General features: G+C 66.2%; 8 protein-coding genes across 8 annotated transcripts in view; 5 read left to right on the forward strand and 3 right to left on the reverse strand.

The window, feature by feature from the left end:
- The window catches only part of EMIHUDRAFT_435022 (hypothetical protein), a gene marked incomplete at its 5' end in the record, with an annotated part of 1,395 nt that extends 545 nt beyond the window's left edge, over positions 1-850 (forward strand). Inside the window, 3 exons of the mRNA XM_005778701.1 lie at positions 81-405; positions 464-800; positions 834-850. Of these exons, the coding sequence (XP_005778758.1) occupies positions 81-405; positions 464-776 (638 nt within the window). The remainder of the gene's footprint in view (positions 1-80; positions 406-463; positions 801-833) is intronic.
- Positions 851-1,451: 601 nt separating this feature from the next.
- EMIHUDRAFT_100420 (hypothetical protein) lies at positions 1,452-3,106 on the forward strand (the record flags this gene model as incomplete). Its single annotated transcript, XM_005778702.1, has 2 exons — positions 1,452-2,610; positions 2,754-3,106. 2 exons carry the CDS (start codon positions 1,452-1,454, stop codon positions 3,104-3,106), a joined length of 1,512 nt encoding a protein of 503 aa, XP_005778759.1.
- A 759-nt stretch (positions 3,107-3,865) lies between these two features.
- EMIHUDRAFT_100421 (hypothetical protein) lies at positions 3,866-5,464 on the reverse strand (the record flags this gene model as incomplete). The annotated part of the gene is made up of 3 exons (XM_005778703.1): positions 3,866-4,356; positions 4,471-4,597; positions 4,724-5,464. The coding sequence occupies 3 exons, from the start codon at positions 5,462-5,464 to the stop codon at positions 3,866-3,868; spliced, it is 1,359 nt and encodes a 452-aa protein (XP_005778760.1).
- Positions 5,465-8,605: 3,141 nt separating this feature from the next.
- Positions 8,606-9,564, forward strand: EMIHUDRAFT_435024 (hypothetical protein). Its single transcript, XM_005778704.1, has 2 exons — positions 8,606-9,114; positions 9,205-9,564. The coding sequence occupies exons 1-2, from the start codon at positions 8,681-8,683 to the stop codon at positions 9,428-9,430; spliced, it is 660 nt and encodes a 219-aa protein (XP_005778761.1). The 5' UTR covers positions 8,606-8,680; the 3' UTR covers positions 9,431-9,564.
- A 272-nt stretch (positions 9,565-9,836) lies between these two features.
- On the forward strand, positions 9,837-16,235 carry EMIHUDRAFT_205325 (hypothetical protein; the record flags this gene model as incomplete). The annotated part of the gene is made up of 1 exon (XM_005778705.1): positions 9,837-16,235. The coding sequence occupies one exon, from the start codon at positions 9,837-9,839 to the stop codon at positions 16,233-16,235; it is 6,399 nt and encodes a 2,132-aa protein (XP_005778762.1).
- A 405-nt stretch (positions 16,236-16,640) lies between these two features.
- EMIHUDRAFT_205326 (hypothetical protein) lies at positions 16,641-21,548 on the reverse strand (the record flags this gene model as incomplete). Its single annotated transcript, XM_005778706.1, has 11 exons — positions 16,641-17,414; positions 17,520-17,843; positions 17,923-18,900; positions 19,030-19,302; positions 19,509-19,562; positions 19,631-19,702; positions 19,964-20,221; positions 20,314-20,372; positions 20,451-20,640; positions 20,808-21,479; positions 21,543-21,548. 11 exons carry the CDS (start codon positions 21,546-21,548, stop codon positions 16,641-16,643), a joined length of 3,660 nt encoding a protein of 1,219 aa, XP_005778763.1.
- A 691-nt stretch (positions 21,549-22,239) lies between these two features.
- On the forward strand, positions 22,240-23,523 carry EMIHUDRAFT_435026 (hypothetical protein; the record flags this gene model as incomplete). The annotated part of the gene is made up of 1 exon (XM_005778707.1): positions 22,240-23,523. One exon carries the CDS (start codon positions 22,243-22,245, stop codon positions 23,314-23,316), a length of 1,074 nt encoding a protein of 357 aa, XP_005778764.1. The 3' UTR covers positions 23,317-23,523.
- A 367-nt stretch (positions 23,524-23,890) lies between these two features.
- Positions 23,891-25,382, reverse strand: EMIHUDRAFT_205328 (hypothetical protein; the record flags this gene model as incomplete). Its single annotated transcript, XM_005778708.1, has 6 exons — positions 23,891-23,977; positions 24,062-24,112; positions 24,229-24,354; positions 24,425-24,475; positions 24,555-24,710; positions 25,020-25,382. The coding sequence occupies 6 exons, from the start codon at positions 25,380-25,382 to the stop codon at positions 23,891-23,893; spliced, it is 834 nt and encodes a 277-aa protein (XP_005778765.1).
- Positions 25,383-27,674: the final 2,292 nt, after the last annotated feature.

The following is a 27,674-nucleotide window of genomic DNA, read 5'->3' on the forward strand; positions in this document are numbered from 1 at the left end:
CCCCCCCCCCCTCCCTTGATCTTGGGGGGAGAGCACGAGCGCGCCGTTCCCCGGGGACGCGCCGCCACGCTCTTCCTTAGGTCGTCCTCCGAGATATCGGCGCCGGACCGGCGGGGCGGGGGCGGGGTGGCGTCGGAGCAAGTGTCTCGGCCGTCGGTCGACGGAGCGGCGACCCGCGAGCACGCTTCGTCGGCGCCCGACGAGGGTGGTGCCGCTGTCGCTCTGCCGCGTGCGCAGGCGTGCGCAGGCGTGCCGAGGTCTCGCGACGGCACTCAGCCCTTCGCTGGGCGTGTGGGACGCCGGGTACGACGAGCACGGCTTCTGGTCCGTCGAGGCTGCCCGCGCGGCGCGCGACGCGGCGGCGGCGCTTGCGCTGGACGCCGCCGACGGCGGCGCGGGGGCGGCGCGGGGGCGGCAGGCGCGGGGGCGGCAGCCGGCCCAGCGGGTCGCGGCCCTCCGCCCCCGCGGCGTCGTTGGAGGGCGAGCACCTCGAGTATCTACGGCGGCGGGGTGCGCCGTGGGGCGAGCCGCCCGTCGCGGGCGCCGCCGCGCCGCCGGAAGGGGCGAGGCGGCGAGCGAGGATCGTCGACTTTTGGCCGGGGGGCGCTCTCGACACTTACCGGCTGAGGTCACGTCGTCGGGCGCGTCGACGGGCTGGTTGGCCATGGTCCGCACGGCGGGGCGGCTGCGCCGCCAGGACTCGCGCGTCGCTGCACGCGGCCTGCAGAAGGAATGACAGCTCGGCGGCAAGGCTTTTCTTGCGCCGGGACGGCTAGGCTTTTTGTGAGACGCCGCTCGCGGAAATCGACAGGTATTGCTAAAAATCTCTCTCGGAAATCGAGGAAGGCTTGGACTTTTCTTTTCTTGGGAAACGGGAGTGTTGGTTTAGAAGAGGCTGGCCAGCGACTGGACACACCGGCATGGGGGGACGCAAGCAAGGACGGGGATTGGAGGTTGTAGAGAGATTTAAGATTAACTTTTAAGCACAGGCCACAGCTCGAGGCGAAATAAAATTAGAAAGAAATGTACTCCCTCCCTCCCTCTCTCTCTCTCTCTCTCTCTCTCTCTCTCTCTCTCTCTCTCTCTCTCTCTCTCTCTCTCTCTCTCTCTCTCTCTCTCTCTCTCTCTCTCTCTCTCTCTCTCTCTAAACCGTCTCACTCAAAATCTCCCTCTTTCTATCTCGGCTCTCTCTCTCTCTCTCTCTCTCTCTCTCTCTCTCTCTCTCTCTCTCTCTCATGTCTCAAAATCTCTCTCTCAGAAGCGGAGCACACACGAAGATCGAGGTCGGCACAACAAAAATCCCCTTTGCAGCCAAGCCTACAGGGCACCTAATTTAACAGACAACAACTCATGTAGTGAGAGAGTGCGTTGTGTTTTTGTGGTATCGTTTTCCGCTCTTTGCTTGAGAGAAAAAACTTTTATCGCAGGCTGGACGAGAGAGAGCAACCAGCATGGTCAACATGAAGGCCTCGGGCCACCAGGGCCAGCGCAAGCGGCGTCAGGCAGGCGCGGAGGACGCGGTGACGAAGCTCGAAAAGCTCAAGCTCCGGCCCGACAGCCTCGCCTGCGTCAATCCCGACGGCGTGCCTCTGCGGGTGGTGGCGCGTGAGAAGGTTCTCGGCGGCGAGAGCAACGCGCACCTCAAGGCGGCACTCGTCGCACCGGCGACGCTCGCAGCCCTCGGCGCGGCGCCAGGCTCTCGCGCGATGCTCTGCCGGCCGGGCGGCGACTTCATACTCAGCGCTCGCGCCGTGGCGGACGTGCCAGTGTCGGAGGGTGAGGTGCTGCTGGGCGAGGCGCAGCGGCTGTCGCTGCACGTCTGCGAGGACGAGTTCTATGAGTGGGTGCCTTACCGGCCACCGGCCGACGAGCCGCCGCTCGCCGCGCTGAGCGTCGAGGCGCAGCTGCTGCACGCACGGCCAGAGGGCGAGCGGCTTGTGCAGGATGCGGCGGTGCTGGGCCGGCAGGTGGGCAAGTGGCTCTTTGGCGAGATGGTGAGCGACAACGAAGTCTTCATCGTCTCTGTGTCTGGCGCCCAGCTCGTGCTGCGAGCGACCGGCTGCCTGCCGCAGCAGGCTGAGGACGAGGACGAGGACGACGAGATGGGCGGCGGCGAGGACGAGGGCGAGGGCGAGGGCGAGGGCGACTCGCGCGTTGTCCACTCCAGCCACTGCTTCCGCGGCCTGGTGGGCAGCCGGACGCGCGTGTACGTCGGCCGCTCGACCGTCTTTGCATCGAGCGCCTCGCAGCGGGCGGTGTGCGAGGGGCTCGCGCTAGTCAACGTGGAGGCAGCGCCGGCGGAGCCGCCCCGGAACGCGGTCCTGGTGGAGACGAGCGACGGGGAGGTCTTCCCTGTGCACCGCCGGCTGCTCAAGCCCTGCATCACCCTCACGAGGGCGGTGCGCGACGAGAGCGGCTCGGGCGAGGCGGTCGTCGACGTCGACTGCTCGACGTTTGACCGCGTGCTCCTCTTCCTCGAGGCGGCGAACCGCGGCCGGCCGTACGAGTTCGACATGCAGACGCTACCGCAGCTCGCGGCGGCGGCGGCGGCGCTGGGCTGCAGAGCACTGCGCGAGGCGTGCGCGCGCAAGCTCGGCGCCTTCGAGGAGCGTGTGCAGGAGCCACATCTTGGCCCTGCACTTCGGTTGCACCTCGGGACGTACCTCGGACGCATCTCGGCTGCGCCTTGGCTGCGCCTCGGCTGCACCTCGGCTGCACCTCGGCTGCACCTCTGCAGGTGCACCGCTGGGTAGATGTCGTCCGGCACAACGACGAGCGAGGCGGCTGCTGGGTGACGATGGACGGGATGGTCTTCGACCTCGAGGCGTGGCTGCCGGAGCACCCGGGTGGCGCCACCATCATCCCGCAGCAGGCGCTCAACGCCGACTCGACCGTCTTCTTCGAGCTGTACCACGCCTCGAGAGAGAGCTTCACCTACCTCAAGGAGTTCTACATCGGCGAGCTGGCGCCCGAGGACCTCGCCGCCGTGCCGCGCGCGTCGGAGGACACGGCGAGCAGCGACTTCATGCAGCAGCTCCGCGAGTTTGCCACGCCCTTCCGGCTGCGCCACCCACGCCCGGAGGATGCAGTGCACAAGTCGTTTTGAGGACCTCAGAGGAGCGGCATTGGTTGGAGGAGAGGTTGCGCGTTCTCCGGGATTCGCGTCGCCGGCCTCTCTCCGGATCCCTCCTGTGCGGTACGATCTGTTTACACGTGGAGAGTTGAGACGCGGCGGATGAAATCAGGACTTTAAGTTTATATACCCTCTCGGCGCGGCGTCGGCCGTCCTCCCCTCCCTTGGTCCCTCCCCTGGCGGTCCTACCTGCGTGTGCTCCTCTGCGTCCACTGGCGGTTTTTTTTTCCTCCGCACAAGCCGTGGCCCGTGCCCCCGTCCGCTCTCTAGAGGTGGGTTTGTGCTTTGTTCGGTGCAGCGGGGGGGCGGCCCGCGGCGCGGGGGGGAGGTGGTGGTGGTGGTGGGGGGGGGGGGCGTTTGTTGGTCGTCGCTCGTCTTGGCCTAAAAGGGTTTAAAACGGTTTTTCTGCGTTCCTCTCAGCTCTCTCTCCGACTCTCGTTTCTTCGTCGTTTTACCCCGGCGCCAGTCGCGTTACGCGTCTCTCTCCAAGTCTTGCACCCATCACGCGCACACGGCTCCTCTCGCTCACATCGCACATATGAACTCGGCGAAGGCGAGGGGCCCTCGAGGACAGACTGTCGCAGAAGAGCTGGGAAGGGGCTCTGGTAGGCGCTGGGGCTGGGGACGACAACACACGACATGCTTCGACGTAGACAGTGATCGCCGGGCGGCGCTCACCGGTCCCTGACCGGTGGGCCGCGCTCTCTCTGCGGCGGGAGGGAGGGGGCCGGATTACGCGGCGGCGTCCTTCTTCTTCTTCTTCTTCTTCTCGCCGTCCTCCTCGCCGTCGCCGTCGCGCTTCTTCTTCTTCTTCTCGCCCTTGTCCTTCTTCTCCTTCTTGACCTTGGCCTCCTCCCCCCCGTCCGCCCCGCCGGCCGCCGCCGCCGCCGCCGGCTCGCGCGGCGGCACATACCCCGGACGCCACTCGGGCGGCGTGAGCTCGTTTGGCTTGCCGTGCTTGTCGAGCTTGCCCTCGGCGATGAGCGCTTTCTTCTGCAGCGCCTTCGGGCCGAGGCCCCAGCGGCGCGGGTACGTGTCGCGGTCCATGATGACGCGCTTGATCTTGGCAACCACCCCGTGGTCGCAGTGCGCCATGTCCGAGGTGGTCATCTGCGCGATGCCGACGGCGACCGCCTCGCCCTTGGTGGTCATCAGGACCACCTCCTCGTTCACCTCGATGTCGTTGGCGAAGCGGAGCAGCCCCGGCAGCATCAGCTTGGCGCCTTGGGGGGGCGGGCGCGTCTCTCAGGAGGGGCAGGGGCAAGGGCAGGGGCAGGGGGGTGGGGCAGGGGGGTGGGGTGGGTGGCAAGGGGGTTGAGGTGGGCGGCGCGGGGCACCGTAGCAGACGGCGTTGACGGAGGAGTCCTTGAGGACGAGCCGCTTGTGGCGCGTGAGGAGCAGCTCGAGCGGCTTGATGACGTGCCTGCGGCCGCGGGCGGCGCGGCGTGTGAGGGGCGGGGCCCGCTGTGGCCGGCGGTGTGGCGTGGGGCAGGGGGGGGGGGGGGGGAGGGCGTGGCGGCGCCTCAAGTATGCCTCGTCCTTCTGAGTGTCGTAGAGGTGCTGGGCGTCGAGGACGTCGTGCATCGTCACCATGTGCTTCGCCTCGCTCAGCGCGCCCGAGCGCGAGCGGCGCAGCTCCTGCATGTGCCCGCCCACGCCCAGCACCAGCCCTAGGTGCACGCAGAGCGTCCGGATGTACGTGCCTGCCTCGCAAGACACGCGAAAGATGCCGAGGTGGCGCTCATTGTCGTACTCGATGAGCGTGTTCTGGTAGACGGTGCGCACGCGCAGCTGCCGCTTCACCGCGGAGATGAGCGGCGGCCGCTGGAACAGCGCCCCCGTCAGCTGCTCCAGCGCACCCGTCAGCGCGCGCGCGCCGTCAATCGCGTCGTGCAGCCTCACGATGGCAATGTACTCCTTGCCGGCGCCCTGCTGCGACTTGACGAGGCGGGTGGCGCGGTTGAGGCAGACGATCAGGCACCCCGTCACCTTTGGGTCCAGCGTTCCCGAGTGCCCAGTCTTCTCTGTCCGCAGGATGCGGCGGATCCACGCCACGACCTCGTGCGACGACGGGTTGGCGGGCTTGTCGAGGTTGATGACGCCATACTTGAGGTACTCGGCGAGGGGGCGCTTGAGCGGAGTGCTCCCGTTCGGGATCGGCGTATAGTGCCCGGTCCGCACATTGAGCTGATCGTAGTTCTTCAGCAGCAGCGGCCACTGCGACGTGTCGAGCGGCGGCGTGCTGCTCTGCGGCTTGATGAGGAAGTCGTGCGCGTCCTGCGCCGCCGCTCCGGAGCCGCCCGCCACCTTCTGCTTGCCGTCCTTGCCCATTCGCCCCGCCACGACAGGAGGGCTGCTCGCCTCGTCGACTCTCGGCCCCCGCAAAGAAAAGAATGCTTCGCGGCTTCCTGTAATCATGTGGTCCCCACATTCGCAATCGTGGGATCGCTTGTCATGTGAGAGAGTGCGTTGTGTTCTTGTGTTGGGACGTGCACTACGAAGTCAAGTGCTGGAACCCTCTCAGTTCGACGACGTTGGGGAGGGGCTCGTGGCACGTGGGACAATGGTGGCAATGTGGCGTCGGTGGGACGGTGGGCCACCTCTACGGGTTTGGAAACACGCTGGACAAGGCGTTGACGGGAGTCGTGGGGTGCAAGGAGCGTGGCCGTCAGGTCACAGGTGGACGGACCGCTCGACCACTCGACTGGAAAGACAAACAACCTCTGGGGGGAGGCGGGGGCCCCCGGAGGCACCGTGCGCCGCGCAGCAGCGCGGAAACGGGGCTCCGGCTCTACTAGTCTCTACTAGCACCGACTTCCCGAATGAGTGGTTGAGTAGAGGGCAGATTTGGAGAGATCTCGAGGAGTACATACAGATAGACCCTCCAATCATCAGAAAACTCCAACCTGATCGGTCGTACTGACCGCCGACAGATCACTCCAGACAGCAGACAGGCCGACGTCTGCACACGGCCGGCCGGGCGAGAGGCTTGACACGATCCGACCCTGCGACCCTGACGCTGCTGCTCTAGCTATCAGACATGCGCTGCTGACTGCTGCCACAATGTGCGACCGGTGCTGACCCACTTGGCGGCCTTCCCGGTCAGTGGTGAGGCGCAGTTCAGAGCTGTCGATGGCGCGATGCCGCACTGGTCCCACATCGGTGACACGAGACCACCACGTTTGCCGGTCCAAGAGAGAGGCACCGGCGCTGTCCTGAGAAGGTGCATGGTCCCTCTTGACTGCCCATGCGCGCGAGGCTGTGTAGGCATAGCCTCGAGAGTGCCAGCAGCCAATCCGAGGCAGTTTGTGACGCGCATTGCGAAGAGGCGGACGCCCAAGGGTGGGCGACGGCTAGCGCATCACACCCCTCTCCTTAAAATCCCTGTGTGGTGGCGGCGTGCCGTCCTCCCATCCCTCCCTTGGGTTGTCCGTTTTCTTTCTTTCTTTTAGAACGAAGCCTCCCATCCCTCCCTTGGGGTGTCCGTTTTCTTTCTTTCTTTCTTAGAACGAAGCAGAGGAGAACGCGACAGAGGAGGAAATGACAAGGGAGAGAACGACGAGAGTGGGACGACCGCGAGGTGGCATGTTGAAGGTTGCAGCGAGAAGCGGCGAGAGACTGCGAAGAGAGATAGGAAGAGGCGGACGCCCAAGGGTGGGCGACGGCTAGCGCATCACACCCCTCTCCTTAAAATCCCTGTGTGGTGGCGGCGTGCCGTCCTCCCATCCCTCCCTTGGGTTGTCCGTTTTCTTTCTTTCTTTTAGAACGAAGCCTCCCATCCCTCCCTTGGGGTGTCCGTTTTCTTTCTTTCTTTCTTAGAACGAAGCAGAGGAGAACGCGACAGAGGAGGAAATGACAAGGGAGAGAACGACGAGAGTGGGACGACCGCGAGGTGGCATGAAGCTTGCAGCGAGAAGCGGCGAGAGACTGCGAAAAGAGATAGGAAGAGGCAGACTCCCTAGGGTGGGCGACGGCTAGCGCACCACACACCTCTCCTTAAAATCCCTGTGTGGTGGCGGCGTGCCGTCCTCCCATCCCTCCCTTGGGTTGTCTGTTTTCTTTCTTTCTTTTACACTGGGCACGGGACTGGCGCGCACTAGGAAAAAGAAATTTATTGTTCGCTGCACCCTTCCTGTAATGAGTGAAGGGGTAGTGGTGTCCGAGGAGGCCACCGGCCAAAAGCGCATCCTCGTCAGGAAAAAGAGAGAAAAAGAGTAAAAGACTACGCACTCTCTCAGATGAATCCCTCCCTTGGGTTGTCTGTTTTTTCTTTCTTTTTCTCTCAGATGACAAGCGATCCCACGATTGCGGATGTGGGGACTACATGATTACATGAAGGGTGGAGGGGCCCGTCTGCAGAGCTAGGCGGCGCGGGCATCCCCCACTGGGGCCGAGGACAAGAAGCCGTTTGTCGCTTGCTTGTTCTTTTGCTTGTTGATCCAGTCGGTACGCTCCTTGCGCGCCTGCTTGTTGATGTTTTCGGCGTCGCCCGCCACCGCCGCCTTGGAGATCTGCTGCGTGTGGTGTGGACGACGAAGGAGGATGAGGCGCTCGCCGACGCCGCCCCGTACACCGTCCGGTCCGTGTTGGGAGAGAGAGATTTTTAGAAGCCAACAAGAAATGTGGCACACAGAGTGATTTGGGCTCGGCAGCTTGTCGACTACCGGCCGAAGCCGGAGTCGGAACCGTAGCCGAGATGGTCTTCGAGGGTGTCGAATATGTCATTCGGCTCGCTAGTGGAGCCGGTGCCGCATGAGTCGCGGTCGGAGGAGGAGTCGTCGGCGGAGTGGTCGGAGAACTCGCGCTTGTCGCGCCTGATGCGCTCTGCGAGGGGGCCGGGGTCGTAGTTGTCGTGCTCGAGCGTCGGGTAGGTAGCGCGCCTTGCGACCTTGTCGGCCGTGCTGCCGTCCCAGTAGAAGGTATACCAGTCGCCGCGAGGGTAGAACCAAGCGTTGACCAATCTGTACCGTCCGAGAGCGGCCGCCTGAGCGGCCTGAGCAGCCGCCTGAGCAGCCGCGCGGGCAGCCGCGGCAGCGGCAGCCTCTCGAGCCGCCGCCTCGCGCTTGCCTTGTTTCTTCTCCTGCCGCGTGCGCGACGTCTGCTTCTTCTTCTTCTTCTTGGCGCCCGCAGAGTGGGGCTGGCTGGCTCGCCAGAGGTCATGCTCTGGACGGCTGGGGCAGGGCGACTCACGGGGGGGGGAGGGGGATTCTCTTCTTCCGTGTTGGGAGAGAGAGAGAGAGAGCCGTGTTGGGGAGAGAGAGAGATTGTGGAGGAACTGCTTGGTGGGCGGCGCAATGCCTCCCAAAGTTTCCACGAGCACCAGCCGCGTTATGGCTTTCTCAGTGTATGTAGCTCTTACGAACATACCCCTAGGTGAACTGCTGACAGGGTTTTCTTGACCCAATTCGCGTCGTAGTGCGCCCACATCCCGGCAATGGTTTTCTTCTTCCTTACCCCGACAGGGTGCGCGTGCGGCGCAGCGGGTCTTAGCGTGCGCGTACAGCGAGCACGAGCACCGCGACCGAGAGCCGCGGCGCTGCGCGGCCCATGTCGTCCTCCAAGCACACGGCCTCGTTCGGGCTCGTGCTCGGCGGCAAGCTGAGCCTCAAGGGCGGCGGCGGCGAGGGCGGGCTCGACGGGATCCGGAAGAAGAAGAAGAAGAAGAAGAAGCGCGATCACCCCGCGGACGGCGCGGCCGGCGGCAGCGACTCGGAGCTGGAGGTGCCCGAGTGGTCCGACACGCCGCTGCCCGGGACGGGCGAGCTGACCAGCTCGGGCGTGGTCGTCATGGGCCACGGCACCGCCTTTGACCGCGAGCTGTCTGTCGGCGACTCGCTGCTCGTCACCGTCACGGACCGCTATCGCAACACGACGGTGGACGAGTCGCGCGTGGTTAACATGGTGCTGGGCAAGGGCTCGCTCAACCTCACACAGCCCTTTAGCTGCGACGTCTCGGCGCCGATCAGCTTCATGTTTGTGCGGTGCGCTCCTCCCCTCCTCCCCTCGCCGCGCAGCACGCCGCCGACCGCCGACCGCCGACCGCTCACCGGCCCGCCGTACCCGCCGCTCAGGAAAGCGCCTGATATGGAGGCGCTCCGCGCCGAGCGCGACGCGAAGAAGGCGCGCGCCGCCAGGGCCGACCAGGCGTCGAAGGAGGTGACGTACAAGGTGTACAAGAACAGCACGGGGACGTGGAACTCGTGGAAGACGGTGACGGAGCGGGTGGCGGAGGGAGTGACGAGGGAGGATATGCTCGACAAGCGGTGCAAGATGAAGTCCGACCATCACTGCAAGTGATGATGGTGGCATTGTGACGGTCGTCGCGTGGGGCGGTGGGGGCGGCCCGCGTTGCGCTCTTGGTCTTGCGCTCTCCACCCCATCCGCTCGTGATATTGTTTTGGCTTGCTCCAACTGAAAAAGGAACATTTCGCCGGCCTATCCCGTGCCTCTCAAAGGCAAATCGACTGTTCCTGCGCTGGTGGGTTGCTGAGCAGTGAGCTGTTGGCTGTTCGTGCCGGCGCACATCTCTGCTCTTTTTTGGCACTTGGGCGGATGGGCGCACCTCGGCTGCAGCGGCTAGACTTCGCTAAGCCGTAAAGACTAAAGTCTTCTCCTTTCCCAGTGAGATGATGGAGAGGCGGGACGACACTGCTTCGGCAGCAGCGTGCACCTCTCGATCCCCTGTCCTGGTACCGTGTTTGTTATGAGGCACTTGGAACTTATTAACCATTATTTCGTCGAGGACACCGCGTGGTGGGACAAGCTCGCAGGCGACGTCACCATCACGCGTGCGGTGGGCCAGATGTGGGCCGCCTTCGAGGAGCGCCTCCGCGGGCTCGCGTGCGGGCCGGAGAGCGTCGATGCGAGGCTGCGCGCGGGCCTCCACCGGAGGGCTGCCGACGACTTCCGCCGCCTCGTCGAGATGGCGCCGCTCTGGCGGGAGGCAGCGGCCGGCGGCAAGGCACACGAGCTCAAGCAGCTCTTCGACACGTGCTGCGCGGCGGTGCAGAAGATCATCGAGGCCAAGATCGCCGACCAGTCGATGCTGCAGGCTCAAATCTCGTGGTCGGCCACGCCCGACGCGCCCAAGGTCGACAAGTCGGTCTGGGACGCGCTCCACCGCTCGGACGCGTTCATCGACCTCGCCGCGCATCTCGGCACGCTCGACGAGTGGCTGCACGACACGTGCCTCAACCTGCGCCACGCGGGCACGCTGTGCAAGGCGCGCGCGCAGCAGGAGTTCGACCACATGCGCAACCGGGTCCTCGATCTGGCCGATGCTATCAAGAATGGCAAGTGCCACGAGAAGCTGCACGACTCGCGAGAGTGCTCGATGGACGCGGCCGGCGTGCTGCGCGTCATGTACTCGAAGCACAAGTACCCGGTGCTGTTCGAGATGCTCTACGAGGACATCGAGGGCGACGACCCGACGCCGGACTTCACCACTCTCGAGACGGCCCTCTTCCACGCGCTGAAGTCCTCCCACCAGATCTTCCAGAGAATGAACGTCACCCAGGGAGAGGCGCTCACGGCGACGCTCGCTGAGCTCGAGCGCGCGCTGCCGACGAGCGAGGCCAAGCTCGCGCCGCTCAAGAAGGACGTCGAGATGCGCCACGAGTCGCTGACCGAGCGCCACCACACGCGCATCGCCGCGGTGCAGAACGAGGTGACCAGGTACTTTGCCAAGGGCGAGTTCAACGCGACCGCGCACCGCAAGATGGTCGACCTGCGCACGGTGGGCGAGGAGTCGGACGAGTACGCCGACGCGTGCCTCGAGCTCAAGCAGTCGCTCGTGAGGATCATCAAGGATCTCAAGCTGGGCTGCCTCTTCGTCCAGCTCACTCCGCCCGAGGGGCTGGCCAGCTTCGACGAGAGGGAGCGGATCGTCTGCCCGTGGAACAGCCTGCAGGGCGCGCTCCGGACCAACCACGCCGTCTTCCTCGAGGGCAACCAGCAGAGCATGCAGGAGGCGGCCGCCAAGCGAGGCGAGCCGTCGCCCGAGTTCTTCGATCTCAAGGCGGAGGTCGAGCAGGCCAAAGACGAGCTCTACCACAGCCTCAAGCACGCCCTCGCGCCGCTGCTCTCGGCCTTCGACAGCAACGAGCTCAAGCACTCGGCGGAGGGCATCCACCAGATCAGCCTTCTGGTCGACAAGCTGCGCGGCGCGGATGGCCTCTTCGAGAAGGCGCAGCAGGCGATCGCGGAGGCGCGCACGCAGCAGGTCGCCTACCTGAGGCAGCTCGTCGACGCGTCGAGCCCCGCGATCGAGGCCACCGCCGCCAAGGGCAACCTCAAGCAGTGGCTCTCGTCGACGTCGAGCCTGATGTCGCAGCTCGAGCAGCTGAAGAAGCGTGGCACACTGCAGGCCGAGTACCAAACCGCCTTCCACGGGTTGATCGAGCAGGTCCAAGCCGAGTTCCGGCGGCGCTTCCAGCCGGTGCTGTCGAACGAGTGGCAGAAGCTCCAGCCAGACCAGCTCAACGCGATCGACAAGGACCTCACCGCGTTCAAGCGCTGGCTGAGCAACGAGGTCACCGCCTTGATGGCCCAGAAGCTGTGCATCAACGATGACGACCTCGATCTCGCCGAGAAGCGCCTCGCCGCGCGCAGGATGAGCTTCGTCGTCGTCGGATTCGAGCACAAGGAGCCGTCCGAGCAGGCGACCATCATCGACGACCACGCGCAGATGCCGAGCGAGTTCTCCGACTTCGTCGAGCGCTACCGCGGCAGCTACGTGTCCGCGTGCAATCAGTTCAAGTCCCTCTGCAAGGCCGGCCTCGAGACGTGGAAGGCGACCGAGCTTAGCGACTTGATGAAGAGGATCCGGAGCTTCGTTCAGCACGACACCTTTGAGGTCTGCGGCGCGGTCGACACGCAGCCGTTTGTCGAGTGCGAGCGCTCGCTGCACAGTTTGTACGGCGACGTGAGCACCGGCTTGAAGAGCATCGTCGCGAGCCTCTCCTCGACGTGCAAGGACGAGGCCAATCTCAACACCAGCCTCCGCATGTATCTCAAGGGCTACGTCGAGCTCGTGCGCCTGGCGATCGATGCCATAGACGATCGCGACCTCGCCCACCGCGCGACACGCCTCGTCGAGGGCGGCGAGAACGTCGACCCGGTCAGGTTCGTCTTCGAGATTATGAAGACCCGCGCATCCGAGGCACGCTCCAGTGCGTCCGAGGTTCTCGGCCTGCTGCGCGACCTGCTCGAGTCGCTTCAGGAGGACTCGATGACCCCCGCCCAGTACCCGAAAGATTTGGAGAAGATGGGCGCCGCCCTCGAGCGGCTGCAGCTGTGGGAGGGTATGCCCGGCGAGGAGTCGATCCTGCACTTCCTCGTGCAGCTCGAGAGCCTCGTCCCAGTCGGCCCCCCTGCCGCCGCAGCCGCCTCACCCTCCTTATCCTACGAACCGCTCCCGCCGTCGGCGCCCAAGCTGGGTGCGCTCGTGACGCTGCTCGGCAAGCACAACGATCGCGTCAGGAACGCGGGCAAGGTGATCTGCAAGCAGCTTGACGAGACGCTCGAGCGGCTCATCACCAAGTACGACCCGAGCACCGACCCGCCACTGCCGCGCGAGCCGTTCGAGCTCGCGCTGTGCGGCCAGATGGACAAGCTGGTCAACGAGCTCGCCTTCCGCGTCGAGGAGGTGCGCCTCAAGCGGAAGGAGATCACCACCAAGGTGACCGCGCTCATGAGCGACTTCAAGCAGCACTTCGACGCGCGGCTGCAGGGCAAGAAGTACAAGGAGGCCGACGCGGCGCTCAAGGGCCTCCGCCGCTTCGAGTACCTCGTCGAGATGGCCGAGTTCAGCCAGTGCGCCTGCGCGCGTCAGGCGTGCTACGAGGAGGCGCTGCGGGCGCACGCGCACTCGATGCGCGACGCCGCGCTCGGCGCGATCCCGAACGCCAAGAGGGCGGAGGACCTCGCGCAGCTGCTGATGCAGCTGAAGCAGTTCGAGGACGGCGTGCCTCTCGCGGCCAAGGTGACGCGCGAGGCAATCAAGGAGATCCTCGTCGCGCTGAAGAAGAAGTTTCCGACGTCGATGACGATGCTCGCCACGGCGGTCCAATCGCTCGACAGCGTGCTCGGCAACTCGCTCGTCAACTCGTCGGACGTCTTTGCCGCGATGAAGGTCGAGCTCTTCAACCAGCGCACGCAGATGGACTTTGCCGACGTCCTCAAGGGCATCGAAGGCGAGCCGGGCATCGACCGGCCCACGCTCGAGAAGAGGTTCCGCGAGTACGAGGCCCAGTACCAGCAGGACCTCAACTGGGCCTTCGGCACCGGCGTGATGGGCAGGCCGGTCGAGTGGCTCGTCATGCAGGCCAAGGAGCGCACCAAGACCGTGTACTCGCGCTCGCACCGAGCTGCCGGCAGCGCGGGGCGCGCAGGGAAGATGGCTCAGGCGGCTGCCAACTGGGCCGGCTTCAGGGACGACTCGCAGAACCAGGTGCCCAAGGTCCTCGCGGCAATCTGCGCGCTGTGGTCCGTCCAGTTCTACCTCGAGACCAAGGACGAGAGCGCGTCGTCCGGCGACGGCGGCGTGACGACGCGCGCGCCGCACCCGGTGCAGGCGTTGTGTATCCTCCGCCTCCTCGGCTCGGTCGACTCGGGCCGCGTGCATCTCGAGAACCACATCGCCGAGGTGCCGACCGGCGAGGGCAAGTCGCTCGTGCTGGCCGTCACCGCGGCGACCCTCGCCCTGTACGGCTACCACGTCGACTGCGTCTGCTACTCGGGCAACCTCTCGAGCCGCGACAACGACGCCTTCGCAAGCCTCTTCGATGCGCTGGGCTTGAACGACGGCCGCGCGGAGCTCATTCGTTACGGCACCTTCGACGAGCTGAGCGAGCGGCTAATGACGGAGAAGCACGGCGACGTGCGCAGCCAGATGCAGGCGTCGCTCACCGGGCAGCCGCTCGCGGGCAGCCACGGCCCCGACCACGCGCCGACGCGCGTGCTGCTCATCGACGAGGTCGATGTCTTCCTCGACCCCAACTTCTTCGGCGGCGTCTACCGGCCGAGCCTGACGATTGGCGACGAGCGCGTCTCCAAGCTGATGCGCGCGATCTGGAATGACCCAAGCCAGAAGGTCACCGACCTGCCCGAGTACGCCGGCCTCTTCAAGAAGCCCGCCGTCATCTTCAAGGGCGACCAGAAGAAGCACGGCTTTGAGTGGTACGCGCAGTCGGCGGCGCTGGACATGCAGCGCGCGGCGGCCGACTTCAAGAAGAAGCCGCAGGTGCGCGGCTCCGACTACCAGCTCATCGACGGCTGGGTGTGGTACAAGCAGCAGGACGGGCTCGTCCGCTCCGACAAGCTGACGTACATGTGGATGACCAACTGCGTGTACCTTGACCTGTGCGACAAGGGCAGCATCAGCGAGGAGCAGCTGCTCGACCACGGCCTCCACCTGTACGCCGTCTGCGGAGAGTTCTCCTACGCGCTGCTCCCGTCGACGGAGAGGTACTCCGACCACGTGCCCGCCTTCTACAAGTTCATCCTCGGCGTGACGGGCACGCTGCGCGAGGGGCGGCTGCCCAGGGAGGCGCGCGAGCTCCTCGAGGACGAGATCCGTATCAAGCACATGACCTACTGCCCGTCGATGTACGGCCCTTGCGTGCGCGACTGGGACCCGGCGAGCAAGGACAACGTCAAGGTGAGCGAGTCGAAGAACGAGCACTTCCTGATGATCACCGACGAGATCTCGCGGCGGCTGAAGCCGACGAGCCAGTCGTACGACGGCAAGCGGTCGGTGCTCGTCTTCTTCGAGAGCCTCGACGAGCTGCAGGCCTACTTCGACTCGTCCTTTTTCCGCCGCTTCCAGGACGGCGCGAACCGCCTCACCGAGGCCGCGTGCAACCAGCCCGACGAGCGCGCGTCGCTCATCTCCAAGGCGACGCGCCAGGGGCAGGTGACGCTGGCCACGCGCTCCTTCGGCCGCGGCATCGACTTTGTCGTCGACGACGAGCACATGCTCACCGTGGGCGGGCTGCACGTCCTGCTCACCTTCTTCCCGCGCGACGTGCAGGAGGAGGTCCAGATCATGGGCCGCGGCGCGCGGCAGGGCCAGAAGGGCTCGTTTAGCCTGATGTTGCGATCCGACCAGCTCGAGGACCTCGCCGGTGGCAAGGCGAGTGCGGACGACATCAAGGCGTGGCTCTCCGACTCGACGCTCTATGAAAAGATGTCCGAGATCCGATCGGCGCAGGCGGCCGCTGACATGAAGGAGCGGCTCGAGAAGGCCGAGGACGCAAAGAAGCAGCACGAAGAGGCCGCGGCCGCGCTCAACGCCTTTAGCAGCTCGGGCGGCCGCGACTCGTCGCAGCTCTCCAAGCTCCTGCGCAAGTACAACCACGTGGGCGGCTCGACCACCAGCCGAACGCTGATGCTCATCGACGTGACCTACTCGATGAACTCGCTGATTGAGAAGACCAAGTCGTGCATCGGCACGTTCTTCGATCGCTGCCAGAAGGTGCTCGACGCGGAGAACATCGCCTCCGGCTTCGCGCTGCAGATCGCCGGCTACTCCAACTACAACGTCGACGTCGAGCGCATCGTCGAGGCGTCGACGTGGGAGGCGAAGCCGCACAACCTCGCCCAGTTCCTCGGTCAGCTCGAGACCCGCGGCGGCTGGGGCGAGGAGGCGATCGAGTGCGGGCTGATGCACGCGCTGGCCGAGCACAAGAGCTGCCCGATCGACCAGATCATTCTCATCGGCGACGCGTCGGCCAACAGCCTGAGCGACATGGCCCACAAGCGCATGGGCGGCCACCATGGCGGCGAGAGGTACTGGTCCTCGGCGAGGCCTTCGTGGGCGCCGAGCGGCATCGCGCAGAAGGAGGCGGTGCAGGTCTTGAACGACATCCAGCAGGTCAAGCCCGTGCCCGTCCACTGCTACCACATGCACGACCGCGCCGTCGAGTCCTTCGAGAAGATGGCGGCGGTCACCGGCGGCGGCTCGGCGCAGCGCCTCGACGTCAACTCAGCCAGCGGCGCGCAGGCGCTGACGGACGCCGTGTGCAAGCAGATCCTCTCGTCGCTCGGAGGCCAGGCGCTCGCCGACGCGTACGAGCGCATGAAGCCATCGTTCAGCCGTTGAGGCTCGGCTGCCAGCGTCGCCACGCGAGAGCGCTCCGGAGGGAAGGTGAGCGCTGAGTGCGCGGCGAGCGAGTGATTCGGCCGGCACGCGGCAGATGAGAGATGAGAGATTTACGTGAAAGATGAGATACCTCGTGAGATGAGAGATGAGATACCATTGTTTTGTGTTTTCCACCATCCGCAATTTTTGTCTCTGTATATATCACTAGACAAAAGCAATGGACACTCCCAACTGGCACACTCACACACACACGTCACACACGATCACGCCATCTACAGAGTACAAGCTGAAGCTCAGCCTTGAAACCGCCCGCTCTCCTGTAAGCTTCGCTGCGGCGGGCGGCAACACGCTAGTGATTAACCTGCCCTTCCTCGCTCGACTTGTGGCCAAGATGCCCTCCCCAGCTCAGATGCTCACCGATGTCGCCATCTCGCGCGGGTCGAAGGCGCGCACTTTGAAGCGCCTCGGCCCGCGGTTCCGCTCGTCGACCTCGGCGGACACCTGGAGCAGCTTCGCCTGGAAGTCGCTCCACAGCGCGCGCGTGGCGTTGCGGTGGCCGTCGCGCAGGAAGACGTGCGAGTAGTCGCCGAGCAGCATCGGCTGCTTGAAGCCGGTGACGAGGGCGATGGCGAGCACCTGCACCGCTGCCTGCACGTCCGACATGTCCCTCCCCGGCCGGATCTTGGCGCCGGCGTACCTCGGGTCCTTGACGGCGGAGTAGGCGGCGCCGACGTGCCGGTGCCCTGCCGTCACGTGGAACACGAAGCCGGTCAGCACCTCGACGAGGGCCTCGCGCGACGATAGCGGCGGGATGCGCGGGAAGTGAGCGACGAGCGCGGCCCAGAAGGACGCTAGCACCACGTCCGACCCCACCGCCGCGTCGTCGGCGTAGTAGATGCCCACGTACCGTCCGACGTACTCGCGGACCGCCGCGCGGTAGCGGGTGCCGTCGGCGGCGAAGGCGGCGAGCTCGTCGGCCTCGTCGGCGCAGGCGGCTTGGGACGAGGGCGGCGTCGCAGCGCACTCGGCGGCGGAGCTGAGGGGGTACTCGAGAGGGTACTCGAGGAAGCGCGCCGGGTTGGCGGGGTCGAAGGTGTCGCGCGTGCGGTTGAAGGCGAAAGCGAAGCCCGCCTCTAGCCCGGCGGCGTCGAGGGCAACGGTGTGGTGCAGCAGCGACAGCTCGTGCACAAGCAGCGGGCCTGACCCGCAATCCCGTCACGCTCACCCATCTCAGCATCACGCTGGCAGCGATTGTGCGAGCAGCGTGCCGGCGGCGCGGTTGACGGCGATCGTGCGGTACGTGAACGGCTTGAGCAGCCGGCGCAGCGGGTGCGTGGCCGGCAAGTGGTCGCGGCTGGCGGAGACAAGCGTCGCGGCGATCGTGAGGTGCGTCGCCGCCAGGTGGTCCTTGAGAGTGACCCCGGTGAGCAGGCTGGAGCGGAAGGCGAACTTGGCGTGCGTCCACGCGGCGTCGTCCGGCCTCACCTCCTTCTCGCCATGCGACCACCAGATCGAGACGGGACGCGCCGCCGCGTCGAATGTCGCCTTTGCGCCGTACCGCTCGAAGCCTGGCCGCACCGTCAGCGGCGCGAGGTAGGTGAAGTCCGCCTCGTAGCCATCGGCCGTCCGCCGCGTGACGTGCGCGCCGAGCCCCGCAAAGCAGAGGTGGGCGAGGCCTGTGGGGGACGTGTCGGGCACACATCTCGAGGGAATGCGTCCTGAACCAGCGCCGCGACGCAGGGGGGGGGAAATCTGGATTGCCTGCGTCGCCAATCAGCGAGTCGCCTCCGATGTTTGCGTCGTAGTCGTACAGCTCGGCGGGCGCGAGGCTGCCCGAGAGCCGTCCCATCAGCGCCTCGATGGCGCCGTCCTTCTCGGGCCACGGCAGGTCGAGATCCTCGAGCGGGTAGAGGCGGCCGTCCTTGACGTAGCCGCTGAAGGCCTGGTTCGCGAGCGCGCGCGACGTGACGAGCCCCTCGTCCTCGTCGTAGCTGGGTAGAACGAGGCCAGGCACCACCTGCTCCTTGGGCAGCGGCTGCACGGTCCGGTTCGGCGCTTGCACGAAGGAGGGGCCGGGCTGAGACCCATCGTCGAGGAGGTGGATGATGGAGAAGTAGACTTTTGTGTACTGGTCGAGGCCGCCCGTCGGGTCGACAGCGCACTCCGGCCCGGCAGCCTCGCCCCCTCCCTCGCCGCAGCCGGTGATGTCGCCGAAGGACCGCGGAATTGCGAACGAATGAATCGCCGCGAGCGCCAGCGCGAGCAGCACCGGAGCGCTGTGCTTGAAGCGGAGCGCGCGCCTCATGAAGAGCTCCGAGGGGTAGGCCCTCCCCAGCCCGCGCCCTTGAACGCGGTCGATGTGCGCCGCCGCAGCAAAGTACACGCTCGGCGCGAGGAAACCGCGCGCAAAGACCTCGTACTTCCACGCGTGCGGCGCCGCCTCCGCGCCCAACAGTCCGCGCGCGAGCAGCGTGACGCCGATGCCCGAGCCGGCCTCGTAGTCGATCAGCGACATGCCGCGCTGCTCGGCGATCACCTGGCCGACCCAAAAGGCGATGAAGGCGCATGCCGCCAGCACGAGCACGCCACCGTGCCGCCACCAAAACATGGCGATCGCGATCCACGACTTGGCCGCAGCGGGGACGAAGAGTACGCACGCCGCCGCCTGGAGGGAGGTACAGAGCAGCCCTCCGGCGGACTTTGAGCGGTCTCTGCGATGAATGCATCTCGGCGGTCTCTCGGCGGGTTTCCAGCAGCCCCCCGGCGGCGCCTGCAGCATGTGCGTCGGGATGACGGTGCCGAAGACGGCGAACGCGCCCACGAAGATGGCCATCACGCCAAAGCAGAGGCGCAGCGCGGAGGCCGACTCGGCGCGCGCGCGCGCGTCGTCGGCGTGGGTGACGACAGCGTGGAGGCGGAGCCACGAGAAGGCGGCGATGGCCTGGCCGAGGTAGTGCAGCAGTCCGAGCCAGCTCTGCACGCGGATGATGCCCGCGTCGCCCTTGACGTACAGCGCGCCAAAGGCGAGTCTCTGGCTGAGGCAGAACCAGCCGAGCACGATGAGGGCCTACCTCGCGCGGTCTCGGGTGAACTCGGCGCAACCTCGGCAGCAGACAGAGCCGGCCGAGCACGACGAGACGCCTCTGCGGCGGTGAAGATGCCAACGGAGAGGGAGGCCTATCCGCACGCGCCGCGATTGAGGGGCGTCTGGCTAGCCGTGCGGCGTGGCGGTGGCGAGGCGCGCGCCTCGCCAGGGATGCCGAAGAGCGAGACGAGGACGCCGAGGACGATGTTGACCAGCCCGGCGCCGTAGTAGGCATACATCGCCTTCGGGGGGTGCCAGCAAGTCAGTGACGAGTGGGCGGGGAACGCCGCCGTCAGCAGGCGTGCGGCACCTCGTCGTCATGCTCGTTGCGCAGCTCGAGGTCCTCGCTCGGGCGGTCGGACGCCGAGTAGTCGCAGCTGCCCTGCCCCGGCGACGGACGAACCGCAGCCTCGACCTGCCACTGCGCCGCGCGAGCTCGCGGCGCGGCGGGGGGCGCGTCGCGCGGCGGCAGGCTCTGCTCCACAATCTGCCGCGCGAGGTCGATCGAGAGGGCGCGGCCGGGGCAGCCGCGCGGCGCCTGAGGGACACGTCGCGGACACGTCGCGGACTGGGCAGGTGGCAGGAGGCGGGGCAGGTGGTGGCAGCAGGCGGGGCAACCGCACGGCGCCTGGCCCGCGCGCACGGCCGCGTCGACGCCGTTCCACGAGAGGACCTTGTCGAGGTTGCGCCGGCTCGGGTCGAAGGCGTACGGCCGCTCGAAGACGGCAGGGTCGCGGTTCGCGTGGGAGAGGAGCAGCTGCATCGGCACGCCCTGCGCGACCCGCAGCTGCCCCCCTCCTGGGCCCTGCAGCTGCTGGCCGCCTTTCGGTGCGATGGCGGAGACCGAGGTGACGGGCGGGTCGAGCCGCGCAGACTCGACGAGGAAGGCGTCCGGGTCCGCCTGAGATAGCCCGAGGTCACCCGAGGTCACCCGAGGTGACCCGAGATCACCCGAGATGACTTAGCTTCCGGGGCCGCCTCCCAGAGAGGCACGTACAGCGCCGGGTCGCTGGAGATCCGCTCGAGGGCGGCGAGGGTCAGGTGGGTCGTGCCTGCAACCGGAGGCGAAACGAGGTGAGTCGAGGTAAGCTGCAGCCCAACTAGAGGCGGCGGCGAGGAGAGAGGAGCACCGTAGCCGCCCGCGAACAGGAGCCCGTCCGCCACCTGCTGCGCCAGCTCGTCTGCGTCGAGCTTGTCTGCACGGTTCGCCTTGCGAAGCCGGCCCCCGAGCGGCGAGGCGAGGACGGCCGCCTTGAGCGCGAGTCGCGTCTCGAGCGTCGCGTTGGCCTGCGAGTCGAGCGCTGCGCCAAGCAGCGGCGCCTATTGAGTTCCAACTGCTGGACGACAAGAGGGAGTACTCATTGAATCGCGGAGTATTCCTCCGACAGCAGGCAGCCGGGCAGCGTGTCGAAGTACGAGAGCATCGCCTCGAGCAGCGGCTCGCTCGGAGGCTCGTCGCACATCCGCGCAAAGAGGTTGTACACAACCGTCTCCCGCACCGCCCGCGAGTCCCACTCGGCCGGCGCAGCGCCGCGCGGGAAGAGTAGCGGAGGGCCTCGCCCGCGCTTCAAGGCGAAGCCGGTGACGGCGCGGCCGATCGCTCTGCGCAGCGCGGTGTGCTTCGCGCCCGTGGAGAGGTAGATGAGAGTGCCGCCTCCCATGCACGCTGGCGGCACCGGGTCGGCGATCAGCACCGGGTGTGCCAGCACCATCGCCCTCCGCTCCTGCTGTGGGCTCGAGACGAGCGTCGACACGTCGTCGTAGCCGGGCACGGCGATGCCCTTACCGAAGAGAAAGGGCTGGCGTCCGCTCGCCCGCACATACACGTCGAGGTGGGCGGCCGGGTCCATGCCCGTGGCGACGGCCACGGGCACCTCAAAGGCGGCGAGGAGCGCCAGGCGGGCTGCCGTCGGGAGGCCGGCCTCGAGGTCTGCGCCAGCCGTGTCGACGAGCGAGGAGCGGAGAGCGAGGTCGAGCCTGGCGAACTTCAGAGCACCGTCAAGGCTGGAGAGGGCGCCGGCGAGGAGAATAGCCGAGGTTCCAGAAATGACGAGGGCGGAGAAGCAGCACGACGGCATGTGAGAGCGCCGCCTCTGCCGCGCTCGAGAGACAGCTAAAGTGCCGTCCAGCAGATGCGCGTCGAGCAGATGTCGCGTTGCCTGCGTGGACCGACAATGCCGACGCGCAGAGCTGCCTGGAAAGAAGAATTTCGCGGCCGACACTCGCATTGGCACTAACACAGGCGAAAGAATTTCCGCCTAGGAAAGATTTCCAGATGCGGACGCGGGACGGATCCCCTACGAGTATTCTCCGTCGGCGCGCTGTCCCTCTGTGTCCCGTGCGTCGCCCATCTCTCCTGGAGACGCATGCTCTATTTAGTATTCTCCGCCGGTACGCCGGGTTATTTCGATTCGAACTGATCACCTTCCGCAGCCTGCCGATACGCTCTCGTGCTTGTTTGTGAGGATTGTGACCCACCCTGTCCCACCCACCGTGTGGATGCGATCCGTCCGGGCTCTTCTACTTCCATACGGTTTTTGAAGACAACAACACGCCACGGGTACAAAATCAAAAGGAAATGTCATGATCAATGCTAACCGCAATGCACCGTGTCATCCCCGCGCGCTGAGCGCCCCGCGGCGGGACACATCGCGCGCGTGAGCTGAAGGCCGCACTGCGCAGCACGCCGCCACCCCAGACCCCAGCACCACTCACATCATTTATCCGCCTCCAACCCCCCGCCCCCCCCCCCCCCCGTCCGCGCCGTCCCCCGATTGCGCGGCGTCTTCGGTCTCACGGGCGCCAGATGGGCGCCGCTTAGTCCTCAGATTGAGCATGCTCACACGCCTTTCAAGGCAGGCGGCGGCTGTTGCACGTATTAGAAAAGAAAAAGTCGAGCTTGTTGCCGCGGCCGACTTGCGGATGGCAGCACGCAACTTGGATGTGGATGTGCTGTGCAATGCACGCGACTTCTGCGATCTGCGTGACACACTCCCGCCGTTCATCACAGACGATGAGATGTTCCTGCTCGACGATCTGGCCGGGGACATGCTGATTGACTTAGGAAGTGGCTTTGCGCCTGATGCACAGGGTCCAGCGCTCGTGGGCGTCTCGCCATTCGGAGCCTCGCCCGAACCGGCGCCGGTGCCGGTGCCGGTGGGCCAGCCCGAACCGGCGCCGGTGCCGGTGCCGATGGTCCAGCCAGAGCAGCGTTGCCCTGACATGCCCTTGCCCTTGCCGGAAGCCGCCTTGCCGGAAGACGAGGCACTGGACGAGCAGGCGGCCCTCGTGGAAATCGCACTCATCAATTTTGCAGCGTACAACGACCTTCTCCCGGGCAGCGTGAGCATTGCGCGTGTTGAGGCCACCTCTGCCGGCATCACCGGCTGGGCTGGGGCTGCGCCGCTGTCGCCGCCCGCCACCTCGGCCTGCAAGCGCGGTGCACCAGAGGAGGAGGAGGAGGAGACGACTGAGTGGGAGATCGTAGAGGCTGTCGTCCCTGCCGCCAAGCGCGCACGCCGATGCGATCTCGAGGAGGAGGCGTCCCTGCGCCGCGCTCTCCTCGCGTCTGTCGGCGTCGTCCTTCCAGCGGCGGACGTCCCGCTCGACGAGGAGGTCTCCCCCGCCCTTTACGACGAGGAGGAGGAGGACGAGGAGCTACAGGGCGTGACGATGGCGGAGGAGGAGGGTTTCGAGGTGGTGGCGGCGAAGGCCGGGCGCCCACCGTCGGTCAACCGCAAAAGCTGGCAGTGGAAGCAGGTTGAGGGGAGCGTCGCTCTCAGCGGTTCGGCGCCGCGGCCGCAGCGCGGCGCCGGCGGCCTGAGCCATGGCCTCGACACCTCGACACCAAACCTCGACACCCCCTCGACACCTCTATCCCTCGACACTGGCTCGACAGACTCGACACCGGGCCTCGACACCTCGACACCAAGGCTCAGGCGGCCGCCGGCGGCAACCGAGGACGACGACCTCGACGAGCAGTGGGAGCTCGTCTGAGGAGATTTTACGATCGGGCGCGCCAGGATGTGTTCTCCCGCTATAGCACAGTGGTGTGAGTAAGCGCGCCCGAATGGTGGCTCCACACTTATGCTTTCTCTGTACGGCATGCCTCCTCGTCGTGAGACGTACAGCACACGAGATGCCGCCACACACGGAAGACGGAACACAGGCCCGTGTGTAACACGTAAAACACGTGTATATGGGCGCTGCAGTTCCGACACACTAACTCACATGCACATGCACATGCACATGCACATGCACATGAATGGTTGGGTAGTAGGGCTAGAGGGTCGCTCTACACTACCGGATTAGAAGGCGCCCGCCGCAGGCGAAGAAGATTTGGGGGCTAGCGCCATATCGTTGATCACGGTGGGAGCCTCTTGGCCCCAGGCCGTGCCACGGCAGACTTAGCCCGCATAAGAGGCTGCCGCCGATCTTAGACCGCGTAAGCACCCCAGTGTGCTTAAGCACACTTAGACCCGCTCAGCCTCGAGGCTCAGAACTTAGACTACTACCCAACCAGTTGCACATGCACATGCACATGCGTATGCGTATCAATACTCAGTCCCTCTTACGTCCGAGCGGGCCGCGAGCCGGCGGGCACATGCTGCACGCATCGCCTCACCTCGACGCGCTGCTCGAGGGTGACGAACTCGAGCTCGAGCGCGTCGAAGCGGCAGCTGTACAGCTGCTCCGCCGCGCCGCGCTCCGCCGCCGGCTGGCGGCCGCGACCCTGATGCACGGACCGGATGTCGAGCTGTAGCATCTGCGAGATGGCGGAGCGCGCCGTCTCCTGCGGCGGCGAAGGCGCGGGCGGGGAGGGAGAGGGAGAGGGAGCGGACGAGCCGTGAGGGAGAGGGAGAGGCGGGGAGGTGGAGGAGGGGTGTGCGGCTGCTCGCCACCGCTCACCAGGTCCGTGTAGAAGCGCAGCGACCCGTCCGCGACGGCGGCGGCGAGCTGCGCTTCGGCAGCGGCGGTGAAGTGGACGGACGCGATGCGCGACGCGTCCGAGCGGGCCGCGCACCAGCTCGGCACCTGCAGGAAGCTTCCGAGAAGGTTCAGAGGGGGGGGGAGGGGCGCGGCACCCGCCCGCTCTGATCGGCACCGTGGCGCCGGCCGGAGCGTCGTGGAGCAAGTACGGCTTGACGTCGAGCACCTGCGGGGTTGCAACGTCGAGGTCGACCCCGAGGCTCTACCCCCGAGGGCGGTTCAGAGCCCGAGGGCCAGCCCGGCACCGGGGTGCCGTCGATGAGGTCTGCGCCGCCGAGTAGGAGCGTGCCGCCCTCTACGTGCAGCAGCGCCGCGAGGGAGAGGCCGATCGGGTTGGGGCGATGAGGCGTGCGCGTGGCGAAGAGGCCGATCGAGCCGCCCAGTAGGCCGGGCGGGTGCACCTTGGCACGCACCTGCGGCGCGGCCGACGCCGCCGCCTCGCACTCCCGCCTCTGCTGCTGCTGCTGCTGCTGCCGCTGCTGTGCTCGGCCGCGCTGGCGCTTGGAAAAACCTGATGGAGGTGAGAGAGCCTCTGCCGCGGCCTCTACTGTGGCGCCGGCGCCTTTGCCGCCGCCGCCGCCACCGCCGCCGCCACCGCCGCCATCACTCCCTCCGCCGCCACCACTCCCTCCGCCGCCACTTCCACCGCCGCCGCTGCCGCGGAGCTTGGCGGCATTGGTGTTTTCGTGAAACTCGAAGATGAGCCAGACGTGCGAGAAGCCTTCGAGACCCTCGAGCGCCGCCGCGGGCTGCACCGCGCGCGGGTCTAGCCGCAGTCGCGCCCGAGCATCCGGCACGAGCAGGCCTTGGCGCGGCGTGCCGCGCCTCTCCACAAAACACGACTCTATGTGGCCGATTGGCCGGTAGCCGCACGTCGCAGGGTTGACCACGGACGCTGCTCGCCGCAGCCGCCGCTCTGCCACGGTCCTCCCGGCACGCTCTGCTGCCCTCAGCGACTGCTGCGTGGCGATCTCATGCCTGAGCGCCGCGCACAGGCGGTAGAGCCGCCTCGCCTCGGCGATGGCCGCGAGTAGCGCCGCAGCGGTGAGCGTGAGCGCCAGGCGCCGCAGCATACAACACACACATACTCGTCGCCCTGAATGGTTGGGCAAGTTGTGGAGGGAGGACACGATCCCGGCGTGAACACGACTAACTGGCGGATCCGCTCCTGACAGTGGCATGCACCGCGCCGCGGCGCGTGCCACTGTCTTTGTTTCAAGTAAAAAGTCGAATCAGAGCGGTGTCGGCGTTGTCCTCCATTTTCCTCCCCTGGGCCCCCGTCCGGGACCGCTCCGGGACGCACGCCGGCGAAGCACCATCAAGCTGTTGTACGGCTCCGGCATCGCCTTCCCAGGCTTAGCTAGACTGAGAGATATTGTGCATACCGTCTGACTCTACAATGTACTCACTGACACTCTACCTCCCAGAGCTCGTCCCGGTCCATCACGGCCATCCTTGGCCTCCGGAGGGCCCCCGGCCGCGGCGCGGTGCGGCGGCGTCACAAATCCGACCACAGAGCACCGGGACGCGGTCGGGCGATCTGAGGTCCAACTAGGCGTATGCATTGCCCATCCAGTGCTATCACCTGGACCCTCGACCTGGACCCATCAACAGGCGCCTGCGGCGCCGTGGTCACGAGGTGTTGTTCACACTTGCCCAAGCATTCATGCAGCACAGTATGTATGTGTATGTGTGCTTTCACACTGTCGTTCGCGCAACGAGGCCGCAGATAAAAGAGTTACTTCCTCGGGGATAAAATAGAAGCCGCGAGAGCAAGGGATAGGCAGGCGGCGTCGTCGTCACAGAACGAACGAAAGGAAACGATGAGGCAGAGGACGACGGGGCATGCGAGAGAGAACGACGAGGGACGACCGCGAGGTGGCATGAAGGTTTGCGAGAATTGGCGAGAATTTTTTTTTCGTGGAACAAACACCGCGAACAACGTGCGTCCCATTTCCCGCCACCCACAACTCTCAGCGACATCCACGCCGCGCACCTCCTCACAGAATCGATCGTGGTCCGGCGATGAGGCTGCGGCCCAGCATCCTTGGGGCGACCCAGATTGACGGCGAGAGTCTGAATGACGTGACTGACCTCTGCGACGGCCTCCGCGCTGTTCACGTCACGGCGCCAAGCATCGCATTTGTGGTCAACGACTTCAACCCGTCGCCTAGGCAAGCACGCTCGCTGCTGGAGGAGCAAGCCGCGCCGTTGGCCTTTGTGACGACGACGCGGGTCCGTGGCAGCAAGGCCTTCTTTTGGAGATCGGCGCTGGGGCACAATGTCACAGCCGGGTTTGACTACGTGTGGGTGTTTGATGGCGACATGGACGTCTCCCCGCGGTACTTTAGCTTGGCGCACGTGATCGCGGTGCTCGAGGCGACCGGCTCGCCGCTGCTGCAGCCGCTCGTCCTCCCCGCCTCACCCGGCGGCTTCGCGACTAACCATGCCGAGCTGCAGCCGGCTCTGGTCGGCGCAGCAAGCTGCATGGTACGGCCGACCCTCTTCGTCGAGGTGCAAGCGCCCTTCTTCCGTGGGGAGGTGTGGGCGCGCTTCCACGCGGAGGTTCTGCTCGCCCTGCCCGAGCACCTCCTCTTTGGCTGCGACTGGCTCGACGCCGTGTGGTGCCGCTTCGCCGAGCTTCTGACCTCGCGCCACTGCCTTGTCACGCGCGGCACCTTTCTGGTACACCGCGACGCACGGAGCACGAGGAACGGAAGCAGCCTGCGGCGGACGGGGTGCCTCCGGCAGAAGAGCGCGCTCGGCCGCCTCTTTGCCAAGCCAAGCCGATGCCCGCCCTTCTGGTTCGACACTGCGCGCGGGCACGTGAGTGTGAGTGAGGCAGCGGCGATGCCCGATGCGAGCCTTCTGATGCAGCCGGCGGGTTATCCATTCGACTACGTGCGGCGAGTGGTGCACAACTTCACCTCGCCGTGCATCAGCATCGAGGGCACACCGCCTCCTCCACCGCCTCTCTCTCCCATCGATTGGGCAGGCCAGGCCACGTGCAACGACGACAGGGCGGCCGCGGCCGCGGCGAGGCCGAGCCGCCCTGAGCAGCAACGGCGAACGAGAGGCGAGGGAGAGGCCAGTGGATCGCCGGCGCCGTCGCCCAGGCGGTGGGAGGATGCTGCGCACGCGTCCACCTCCTTCTCCTTCGCGGGAAACCTCTTCCTGGACGCCATCGTAGCGCCCTCGCAAGAGGACGAGGCGCGGCCAGCTATCTTTTTGTTCAGCCCCGAGCTGAGGGCAACTCCGCCGGAGGGTGCGGTGTGCCGCTTTGAGGGGAGGGTAGCCTCGCCACTGCGGCTCGTCCGCAGCACTGGACGGCGTGATGGACAGGACTCGGCGGGGGAGGCGTCGTT

The sequence above is a fragment of the Emiliania huxleyi genome (assembly GCF_000372725.1).
Source record: "Emiliania huxleyi CCMP1516 unplaced genomic scaffold EMIHUscaffold_24, whole genome shotgun sequence".
Classification (NCBI taxonomy): Eukaryota; Haptophyta; order Isochrysidales; family Noelaerhabdaceae; genus Emiliania; species Emiliania huxleyi.

Coding starts and splice junctions, on each gene's coding strand:
- EMIHUDRAFT_435024 (XM_005778704.1), top strand. CDS start 8,681: ATGTCGTCCTCCAAGCACACGGCCTCGTTCGGGCTCGTGCTCGGCGGC. Junction 9,115..9,204: donor ATCAGCTTCATGTTTGTGCG/GTGCGCTCCTCC, acceptor CCCGCCGCTCAG/GAAAGCGCCTGATATGGAGG.